This window comes from Vulpes lagopus, chromosome 12 (genome assembly GCF_018345385.1).
Source record: "Vulpes lagopus strain Blue_001 chromosome 12, ASM1834538v1, whole genome shotgun sequence".
In the NCBI taxonomy this organism is placed as follows: domain Eukaryota; kingdom Metazoa; phylum Chordata; class Mammalia; order Carnivora; family Canidae; genus Vulpes; species Vulpes lagopus.
Window position 1 is genome coordinate 12,126,146 of NC_054835.1, and position 11,564 is coordinate 12,137,709.

At 53.5% G+C, this 11,564-nt stretch overlaps 1 protein-coding gene across 1 annotated transcript in view; it reads right to left on the bottom strand.

The window, feature by feature from the left end:
* The window catches only part of QSOX2 (quiescin sulfhydryl oxidase 2), a 30,880-nt gene extending 23,899 nt beyond the window's left edge, over positions 1–6,981 (bottom strand). The window contains exons 1-3 of the mRNA XM_041725227.1: positions 6,964–6,981; positions 6,580–6,718; positions 5,749–6,048 (exon numbers count right to left, since the gene is read on the bottom strand). Of these exons, the coding sequence (XP_041581161.1) occupies positions 5,749–6,048; positions 6,580–6,718; positions 6,964–6,981 (457 nt within the window). The remainder of the gene's footprint in view (positions 1–5,748; positions 6,049–6,579; positions 6,719–6,963) is intronic.
* Positions 6,982–11,564: the final 4,583 nt, after the last annotated feature.

Below are 11,564 nucleotides of genomic sequence, written 5' to 3' on the forward strand. Positions count from 1 at the left end.
CTCAGAGTCAGAGCCCCTAACCAACACTGAGCATGCCAGGTCTGATGCAGGTGCAGCCCCCCTGCAAGCAAGTCCCCAGGGGAACCCATGACACAAGGCCCTGGCACAGAGGACACACCACCCCTCTTTTTTCATAGTTGTGGGTTTTAAATAATGTTTCTTAATGGCAGGATGTAGAAGAAAACTAGCTCAGCATGGAAAGTAGCCCAAGGCAGCCGCTGTGCCTGGAAACATGCCATAAATCCCCATGCCTCCCGTGCTTCCAGGAGGGAAGATATCTCACTTGGTGAGTTTTGCCCAAAAATCATCCATCCAAAAATGCAACACTACCTAGAATGCAGTCTTTCCTTCTGTTCACAAACTCCAAGGGTCACCTCCGAGATACCCGCACTGCTGTGGAAAGACAAGTGTCACGGTGCCTACAGCTCTTGTACCAGCCTGGGTCCATCAGCATCCCCAAAAGATGGCTGGCCCTGCTAGGGCTCGCTCACATTGTTCCAATCTGACCCCTGTTGGTCACTGGCGCTCGGTTCTCCAGGGAACAGCCAGAGATTTTTTAACATAGAAATCAGATCATACAACCCCCTGCTTAGAACTACTGTTCCTTCCTGCCGTTCAGGAATGAGACCATGGTTTATCTCGCCTACAAGCCTGAAGCCATGGGCTTCCACCTGCTGCCTGACCCATCAGAACCTCCTCATTCACCACCGAGGGCCACAAGGGCCCCTTGCAGTCCTCTGGACGCCTGCGGTCCTGCCTGCCACAGGGTCTCAGCACTTGCTGTGGCATGCCCCTCATCTTCTGAATGTCAAATGCCATGCGAGGCCTTCCTCCACCACCCTGTGCCAATCCAGTCATTGGGCTTATTTTCCTAGGACATATGACCTACAACGAACCTCATTTTGTTTGTGTTTCTGTTCACTGTCCCTTCCTCTGAGGCACAGGCTCCACTTGGATCATCCCTGCCTGGTTCACTGTTTCTCTGTACCTACCAGGGCCACACAGAATGTAACCAGTACAAGTTCCAACGTGTGGAAGGAGGATGCAAATTCTCCCTCCGGGGGGAGCACAGAGGAGTATGGATGAGGCGAGGACAGTGCCTTGTGCCGGCACACAGAGGCAGCTGCCTGCCCTGGTTCCCCAGGATTGTCGTCGTCAAGCGTGTCTGCGGAGCTCCGCTAGAGGCACAGCACGCCCGCCTGCCGGAACCTGGCCGGCTGAGTGGAGGCACAGGCTGACGCCTCACCAGGTCTTTGTCTGCCTTGGAAAGGAAGCTGCCCTGCACTAGGCGGGAAGGCTTATGAGGAAAGCAGATGAAGGAGAATTTCAGTTACAGAGACACCAGCAGTCCCTGTGCTGGCAGATGGAGGCATTCACGTAAACACAAAAGACAGTCTATTTTATCGAATAAAATGCAAACTATTTCAAAGGTTTAGCTTCGGGGTATCTGCCTCATTGAACTCGTGCCCTCCCTTCCTCCTGCCTTTCCCACCTGTCTAGATCCCACACACAAAGGACAGAAACACACCAAATCGAATGCAAATTGCCTGCTTGGTTGAGTGTCAGGCTACCCCCAACGTAAGCCAGGGTAAAGGGCACTAGCTAAAGGGCACTAGCTGGGAGGCATCCGCAGAGCAAGTCCCGCTCTGCTCACAAGCCTGCCCATTTTCAGGACCAAAGGCTTAAAAACACTCATCAAATAATTAAGCTTCTATGTAACAGCAAACTAAAATTTATCTCAGGTTTACCTGTCAAGCAACTCTATGACAACCTACAGGATTAAACCTCATACCACTACTTGCCAAGTTCTAATAAAAAGTCTATAGAAGTCGGATTTGTAGGCAAGCATCAATTTGTCATAGAAAGTGATTATAGTACAGGATCATTACCCTCTGGGATTTAAGAGCGTGCAAGAGGAAGGTTGTCTGGAAGGTGGAGGTGCAAGGAGGTTCTCCACCCTGGTGAAGCGTGGGTGATGGGGCTTGCACATTCCAGCCACCAGAGGACGCTCTTTCCCTCGGTGTAGACCCCTTCTGGGTTAAACAAGGGTTTTTAGAGGACTCCAAGATCAAGTGCAAGTTTAAGCTATACAGGCCTGGGTAGTGGCACCCAGGGGGCTCAGTCAGTTGAGTGTCTGACTTTTGATCTCAGCTCAGGTCATGACCTCAGAGTTGAGAGTTCAAGCCCCGTCTTGGGCTCCACGCTGGGCATGGATCCTACTTAAAGAAAAAAAAAAAAAAAAAAAAAAAAAAAAAATATATATATATATATATATATATATATATATTTACACACACACAGGCCTGGGTAGAAATTAAGCCCATGTACTGATAAGCAGAGGCCAGAGTGAGTTATCTAGAAGTTACTGGAGGTGGCTGGAGAGTCCTGGCATGCTGCCTCAGTTTACCCTCAGAGTGGAGGTGGACCAAGGTCTCCATGGTGCTCCTACCCCAGCGCTCGGTGTAGTGGAGTTAAACTAGTCCTACACACAGTCCAGGGCAGCTGTTCCAGAGGTGGGATGGGACACAGCCATCCCGGATGCAATCGTCTCTCCTGAAAGACTCACAACAGTGCCCGAGTCCCCCAGCTCGTCTTCCTGGTGGCCCTGATGACCTGGGTTCTCACTGAGCTTGGCAATGCTGCAGCAGTACTCCTCTGGTCACAGTTATCACAGAGTCTGGGTCTCACGGGCATGTCTTACTCAGGCTAACCGGGGCCAGGGGTGAGGGGCACAGCAGGCCTTCCTGGGCCGTAACAGGTCGTTGTTGCCCTGCCTGCCTCCAACCCAGAGTCGAGGCAAGCACACCCCTGGAGGTGCACTGATCTGTCACTCCACTGCCATCGGCACCCCTCCCCCATCACTCACCAGCCCTACTGGAACATGGGCCCATGGGGAACACCAAGTGGTCCCGGCTCATCTCCAAGAAACCTGCAGCCTAGCCAGGTAGACGGGAAGACCATATGGTGAATGAGGAACTCAAGGGGGGCAAGCCAGAGTGGACTCTGGGCAGCAAGAACAAGCACCTGCCCCACTGCTGCCACAGAGTGAGCTATGAGCCCCAGAGCCACGCAGCCTGTCACTCAGCTGTATGACCCTAAGTGAATGACTCAGCCTCATGGGGCCTCCGAAGGTCACCCTCTGTGACATGGGTGCACCAACCACCCCCTTGCAGGACAGGAAGAAAAGGTATGTGCTGGAAGTGACTGCCTGCTAAGTCTTGGGCTGCTCTTGAGCCTCACCTAGAATTCCAGGGCCCTGTTACAGAAAATCTGCCCCACTTTGGCAAGACAGGAGTAAATGCAAGACCCTAAGAACAGATGCTGAGGCTTCAGGATATTCCCTGAGTTAACCAATGTCTCCACAGAGATACTTCACAGACAGCTCAGGGGCCATGGGATGGATGTCTCATCTCTGGAGTAAGAAGATGTGGCATCACAGAGGGACCTAATGCTATAGCTCTGGGCTAAATGATTTCCAGGAGCACAACAGAGTTTTGTTTTGCAAAGGGTTTAGAAGTGACAAGCTGAGCTAGATCCACATAAACACTGGAACAACACCTGGTTACATTCAACAGTAGACCTTTTGTTTGTTAAGCCACCTTCTTAGAAGGAAAAACATTCATTTTCAAAATCTTGAAAACGTCAGTGAAGTGCTCAAGTTCAACCTAAATCTTTTAGGATAACAAAGGTATCCCAAAGCTGTGTGCAGAGAGGGCTTGGGGGGAGGAGCCCCACCCTCTGCAGACCACTCCTCAGGCTTCCTGTCCCTTCTGAGCAAATGGCAGAGGCCCTTCAAGTAGAAGGGGTGGAGGGATGGCAGGGGAAACAGTGCCACCGCCACTGCCTCCCCCCCCAATCTCACTGGGGAGCAGAGCCTGTCCCACTTTCCAGAAGCCTGGAGATGGTGCTGAGGCTGGGGGCGGAGTGGTGGTGGATGGGAAAAGCTGGCTGGACACTCTCCATCTCAAGAGGGATGGAGAGAGGCAACCAAGGGGGCCCAGTGCAAGGTCTCTTGGGAGACTGGACAGCTGAATTCACAATGGGGCCAAAGTGGTGACAGGGGGAAGGAAGCCAGTGCTCACTCAGGACCACAGGTAACGATGGGATTCTGATCCCCTGTGGGCAGCTGGCCAGCTGGGGGGTTGGGGGGCTCCTTTCCAGTGATTCCACGGGGAGTCGGCTGAAATGAGGCACAAAAAAGCATCCTGTGGTAGATCACGTAAGAAGCAAAGGCTTAGACTTGGCAAACTTCTTCCCTGAAGAATTCTTGTGTGTGGTGGACATCCACGAGGGGGAGTTCATGGGCTGTTTCTTGGTCCTCTTGGCCATGAGCCTTTCCTTGCAGGTGTCTCCTAGGGCTGGTGCTCCTGAGAACAGTAATCCTGCAGCCCTGGGGCTTGTGCTGACAGGATGCTGGGCCTCATTCCAGTTTCTGACCCAGTGGGTCTGGGTTGGGGTGGTGACATGTTTCTAACAAGTTCCCAGGTGACCTCTCTTTGGGGACCCCAAGCGGGCCACTCCTTGGTGCTGAGGGCTCTAAGTGCTCCTTGGCGTCCCTATCCCTTTTCAGACCATAGTTGCTTTTCACTTTCAGCCATATTTCCCTTCCGTCACAGGTCGTCTTCCTGTCCTGACTTGGACACTGTCCAATCTTGTTAAGGTAACCTTATTTAGCTAATAGTTGAGTTAATCACACCATTAGGTACAGATTTTTGCCACTTTCATTTCCAGAAGAAACCTTCCTTCCAAGTTCCAGGGACATCCTTACACGCTGGTTCGACGACAGAATAGTTTGCAACGTTCAAATCTGGTTCACCCTATTTATATTTCAGATACTATATGAGAAAACCAAAATATGCACAAAACAGGCGACAAATGTCTTGTCACGGGTACCTGCACGTGAATGTACATATCTGTGTTTCTGCCACTGAAACACAACCCCTGAAAAGTTCTCCTGTTATTAAAATGCTTGTTTGTCCTCAGAGCAAAGGCTTTAAGAAAACCTACTAAGATGCTGTCCACCCCCTGGGTTCCAGACACTGGGGACTTAAGAAAACATGAGCTCAAAGAACAAAGTCTTCAGAATCAAAAATCCCAAGACCAGGAGGTAAGAGGAAAACCCATCTTAAAGATCGTCATCGACACTTATGCACAAAAACCCTATTTAGGCTCTTAAAAAGTCGGTGAATCTGTTTGGCTATGAGAAAAATCACAACAAAGGATATGAGACTCAAAGTACAGGCAGAAAGTGGTAGCAATTTGCTGTCCTCTTGCCCACGGAAATACATAATTAGAGGTTAGCTGCGCACCAGCTCAGCCCGCCAGGCCTCACTCTGGCCGAGGACAGCTCCGGCTGCGGAGCCCCCCCGCCGCCCCCCCCGTGCCTCTGGACAGCTCAGCCCGCCGGCGGGGAGGGAGCCGCAGACGCCCCCACCCCCAACTCCGCCTGCAGGCCGGCGAGTAGCCCGGGGACCGGTCCCCAGCAGGCAGCACGACCGTGCGGCCCGGAGGACGTGGTCCCGCTCGGCCGCCGCAGAGGTCTCCGGTGCCGGCTCCGGGAGCCCCCAGCCACAGAGGGCGGAAAGGGCAGGGGGCTCGGGGGCGGGACCGGGACGTACCGAGGCGCCTAAGGGGGTGTGCGTCAGCGAGCCGCAGGGCAGGGGCCCGGGCGGGGGCCCCACCTGCGCGGGGCGGGCCGCCTCACGGCTCCCGGCGGCTCCGCCTCGAGCCTCCAGGGCTGCGCCTCACCTCGCACGTCCCTGGCCAGGGCCCGCCAGGTGGGCGCGTAGCCGATGCAGTGGCCGCACCACGAGGAGTAGAACTGCACGAGCCACGCGGCGGAGCTGTTGGCTGTGGCCCCGCGCACGCTGCCGCTGTCCAGCACCCACACGGCGTCCTCGCCCGCGCGGTACAGCCGTGCGGCGCCGCCCGCCCCGGGGCCCGCCGCCGCCGCCGCCAGCAGCACGAGCAGCGGGGGCAGCCTCCGGGCTCGAGCCGCCGCCGTCGGGGCTCCCGGGCTGCGCGGCACCGCCGCCGCCGCCGCCGCCGCCGCCGCCCCGGCCGCCGCCGCCATGTTGGGAGTGCCGCGGCGCGCCTGACCTTTCACCCTGGCAACCGGCGTCACGTGCGCCGCGCGCGCCCGGCCCCGGCCCCGCCCCCGCGCCCGTCAGGCCCCGCCCCCTCCGGGGTCGCCGGATTTAGCAACTGAAAAGGTCCCGCGTCCGCAATGCAAATTTAGGGACTTTCTTCGACTTACCTACGCGGGGCTGCTGATTGGGAAACTCCCATTTAACCGAGGTTGTGGGGGGACTGGAGGAGCGGGGACTGTGCTTTATCCGGGAGCCCCACCTGGGGCTTCAGAGAGTCTGCTACCCAGACCTGGACTTTTTTTTACTTTTTTTTTTTAAGATTTTATTTATTTATTCATGAGAATACACAGAGAGGAGAGAGAGAGGCAGAGACACAGGCAGAGGGAGAAGCAGGCTCCATGCACCGGGAGCCCGACGTGGGATTCGATCCCGGGTCCCGCTGCGCCACCCAGGGATCCCCCGACCTGGACTTTTTAATACGAGATTTTACCTCCTGGATACGAGCTGGGGTGCGGTGCTGCCCGAGTCCCGGCGGTCCGGCAGAGCGCCGCTGCTGTCTTTGCAAGCCTGCTGTCCCAGCCTCCCCCGGCCTCCCGCGGGGCCGTGGCCGCAGCACCCTGGGCCAGGGGCTGGGGGCAGGGGCCCTGGTGACAGCTTTACCGGCCGTGGGTCTCTGTATTTGACTTGACTTTTTTTTTTTTTAAGACTTTATTTATTTATTTATGAGAGACACAGAGAGAGGCAGACACACATGAAGAGGGAGAAGCAGGCTCCCTGCGGGGAGCCCCATACCGGACTGAATTCCAGGACCCTGGGATCATGCCCTGAGCGGAAGGCAGACGCTCAACCGCTGAGCCACCCACGCTTTCTATACCTGGCTGTGGCTCTCCATCCCAGCGTCCTGGGACCCAGGCCCCTGGGTCAGCCTTGCACGCTCCATTTTCAGTTTCTTGTGTCTTCCTAAGACCCCCTCGGTGGATTCTTTGCTCAGTGGCTCCTTGTCCGATTTCAAGCATGTAGAGCCTACCTAACGCACAGATGCTCGTTTGTGTGCAACATGTTGCTCAAGCCCAGCTCCCAGGCTGCCTGTCCATTCCTCAACTCCCACTGCTCCCTCCTCCAGAAGAGGTACCCCCACTGCTGTTAGGTATAAGGGACACCTGCTGCTCTGGCTGCTTCCTGCCACTGCATGTGGGCCTGGACAGTGGAGCCGCTGTCCAGGGGGCCCTCAGAGGGTCTGCCTCATGGGCCTCTGTAGTAGTTGAATTGTAGGTCCCAGCGAGATTCCATTTCCTTGACCATGGGGCTTAATAGAGTCTAGGCGAGGGACAGCTGGGTGGCTCAGGCACATAAGCATCTGCCTTCTGCTCAGGTCCTGGGAATCAAGCCCCCGCATGGGGGCCCCCTCTCAGTGGGGAGTCTGCTTCTCTCTCTGCCTCTCCCTCCTGCTCATGCTCTCCTCTCTCGCTGACAAATAAATAAAATCTTTAAAAAAAGAAAAAAAGAAACAACATCCTTCCCCCAACATAGTGCAAGACCTTCCCCCCCAGCCCAGTTAGGATATCCAGAGCTCACCAGTTTTGTAAGACAACCCTGGAGATCACCAAGTGCGTGTTCTAATATCTCAATGGAGTCTCTCCATCCAGCTGATAGATCCTTTACAATGATCGATTGGGGTGGCAAATCCTGCTATACCCATTGCCATTCCCACTGATCTGCCTAATGCAGCAAGGAGGTTACCAGTTGGACAGGCTCTCTTTATCTTAGTTTATTGTGGATAGCTGTAAATAGGGATTCAATATATGCCTTGAACAACAGAGATGGGGGGAGATAAATAAGCAAGGGTGCAGGTTCCTGTCCAATTGGCAGGTAGGCAAGTATATACCTGCGTTCCACATAGGAAAAGCAGTCCCTCTTGGGTTACACGTGAACATAAAAGAAGGGAGGAAGAGAAATTCCAAGCAAACCAGGAATTCTTGAAGTAAGGCCAAGTGATGTGTTTGCCTGCATGTATGAGGTATCTAAAGGGAAAGTATGGCAGCCCCTAATGGAGCCAAGCAGGGTTCGATGGGTTGAACAACATCCATGAATTTTGGGTAATATTGTACCATGCATTTTGGGGGCACTTGTTAGGATATGTGGTTGCTAATTTGATGTTGTTTGGAAGTGGCCTAGGAGGGGGAGAAGTTTGCCCATCATCTCCCAATGTCTATAAAACGCCAGCCCTGAGTATCTGCCATCATTATGGTGTGGTTACATTAGTGACTGGATAGGTAGGGTTCCTACCTTGATCCCCTGGGAGTGGTCATTCCTGACTTAAATATAAGTAGTCACTCAAATCTACAACAAGTGGAAGTGGTCCCTCAATGTGGAATGAGAGGTTGGCCTGTGCTGTTGCCCATTCCAGTAAGTCAGTGGGGTCAGCCTTCTAGTTTCCTTGTGGGGACGAACTCACACACAGAACAGTCCTGAGCATGGACTGGTGTGGTGGTGGAAGCTTTTAATAGGCTTCAGACTGCCTTTATTCCCTCCAAATATGGGTGTTGGGGGTTGCCAGCAGAAAGGAGTTGCTCATTAAGGAGTTCCAGACAGATGAGTTTGATGGGCAGAAGGCCAAGGCAGCCCAAAGGGCTAATATTATGAGAATAGAGGAGGAGCAGGGGCACCAGGGTGGCTCAGTCAGTTGGGTGTCTGACTCTAGGTTTGGCTCAGGTTGTGATCTCATGGGTGGTGGGATCGAGTCCTGCTTTGGGCTCTGCACTGGGCGGGAAATCTGCTTGAGATTCTCTCCCCCTATTTGTGCACAAGTGCTCACACATAAATAAATAGATCTTTAAAAAAAAAAAAAGAATAAAGGAGGAGCATATCCCCAGCTTCTGACAGGGTTCCCAGTCCTGGGGAGATACTGCATATAATCCTATGGCAAAGATGAGAAACAAGAAAGTGCCTAAAACGAAAGACTGAGAAAAGCTAATAGTCATTACTTACCTGGCATCAAGGAAAGGGCTAGATTTTTCCTGAAGAAGAGCTTCACGTCTTCCAGAAGTTCACAGGTATGCTGGTCGCTTTTTGTTTTTCTTTCTTCTCTCTCCAAGAGCTCTTTATCAGGGATCCAAAGCTTCCCCCTTGAATGGTGTATCCAGGAGTCAATACCATTTGCCTTGATTGCAGTTGAATGGATAGGAGCACTGTATAGGGTCTGCTCCAGACAGGATGTAATGAAGGGGTAAGAGAAGGCAAAGGCTTGGCCAACACCAAGTCCCCAGGGTTGTAGACGGGGGTTCTGTCTCCCCAGGGTGGGCACCAGAGAGATGTTGCAAGGTCCGCTAGAACTTAGCCAGGTTATGTCCTACACCACCACGTCTGAGCTTTCCCCATCAAGCAAGAGATTGTTGTTAAGAAAGGGGCATCCACATAGCATCTCCTATGGAGTCAGGCCTATTCCCTGGGGAGTAGTCCTAATCCTTAACAGGACTGTGGGCGGCAGAGCTGGCCTTGGAAGCTGTGTCTCTTGGGAGAGTTCCTTAAGGTGCCTTTGGTGGAGGTCGTTAGTTTTTTCCACCTATCCTGAAGATTGTGGTCTCTAGGCCACGGGATTCCCAGTGTCATGGAGACTCCCCCCCCCCCAAAGTAACAGCCACTGTAAAAGAGGGGCTGTTGTCATTTTGTTGGTTCGGCGGGACCTGGGGAATTATTCTGAGGCTTGCTCAGTTCTCTAGAGAAAGCCCTCTACCCAGTTAGTAGAAGTGTCTGTGCAGATTAGACTCAAGATCTGGGTATGTGGGTGAAATCCATCAGCCAGGCCTCTCCAGGGTAGCTTCCCTTTCATTGTTTGCTGGCGGGGGCGCTATTCCTCTATTGTGAAAAATCTTGGTAACCCTCTTGAGGGGGCTGTCCAGAGTCTTCTCTGGTCCTCTAGGAGATTCTTGTTGCTTTTTCCTAATGTCCAGAAGTAGACCGGCTGATAAAGTTGTCCCGAAGAGTAAGCTGTCCCTGGGAATTATCAGGGTCTAGGTTGGAATGTTTAATCAGTGCCTGTCGCAGCTTTTCCAAAAAGTTCTAAAAAGAGGGGTTCCTCCTTTCCCTGCTAGACCTGAGAGAGCTGGGCATAATTGAGAGGTCTGTCTCCAGTGCTCTTGAGACCCTCAATGATGTGGTGAAGGGATGTCTGGTCCTCCCTCTCCCCCAGGATCCTCAGTCAGGAAGGCCTGGTTCCCAGTGTGATGTGGAAGGGCGTCACCTCCTCTGTAGCCTGTCTTCCTTCTCTTCCTTCTGTGGGGGTCTGCCCCTAGTCTAAGGCCTCCCCTGTGTGAGGGCAGCTCCGAAGCAGGCGAGATTCCGAGGAGGGCCTGATTCGGAGGAGGAGCCTGATATCCTTCCAGGTAAGATTGAAGACCTGGCTGACTTCCGTGAGGGCCTCAATATACTTATCAGGATCTTCTGAAAGTTTTCCCACATCTTTTTCTATTTGCTTCAAGTCCTGGAGCGAGAAAGGGCAGCAGACCTGTATGGGGTTCCCTCCTCATCAGGGGCCTCTTTCTGCAAGGGGAGCGGAGAAGGGTGGCAGGATGCTCCGGGCTCTGGTTTGTATGGGGGGTGCTCCGTGTTTTGGTGGAGCTGCTCCCTGTCTGCTTTGGTCAACACCTGGCTTCTCTCTCTCTCATCTCCCTCCCTTGTTCTGTTCTGTTGCACGATGGCCAGAAGGGCCGGGTGCATTGCACACTTTGTATAAGAGTCAGTGCCACCCCAAAGACGAAGACTGTCAAGATCCTCATACCATTTGCCTTGGTGGGTTGTTTTTGTTTTTGTTTTTTTACAAAAGGGGTCCGATGGCATCCCTGGGTGGCGCAGCGGTTTGGCGCCTGCCTTTGGCCCAGGGCGCGATCCTGGAGACCCGGGATCGAATCCCACATCAGGCTCCGGGTGCATGGAGCCTGCTTCTCCCTCCGCCTGTGTCTCTGCCTCTCTCTCTCTGTGACTATCATAAATAAATAAAAATTAAAAATTAAAAAAAAAAAAACAAAAGGGGTCCGATCACAGATGGTGTCATAGTTGGTACTTCCCTCAGGCCATATTTCTCCATCTTCCATGTGGTGCTTAGGCCATGCACGGTAGCAGAAGAATATCGAGCATTTCACTTTGAGGGTCTGAGGGGACTGAATGGTTGCCAGTTGTTGAGGACGCACTCTGGGGAGTGTGAACTCCGGAGGGAGGGTATATTTCCCCATCTACAGACGAAGGAGGAAGTCCTGGGCAGGAGGAAGTCCTGAGCGTCCCCCAGGTTCTCCAAATCTTGAGCAGGGCCTGAACTGGACGTCTCCTGCCATCCCCATCTCCTTTCCTCCTACCTCTGCGGCTAGGGATGGGGGTGAGGCCTGAGCGGTTGCAGCAGCTCTACACCCATGTGCCCCCTGCCCCCCATTTCCTTTCTAACACTAGAGTTGGCCTGTGCGCTGTGGGCCTCTCCACACCTGA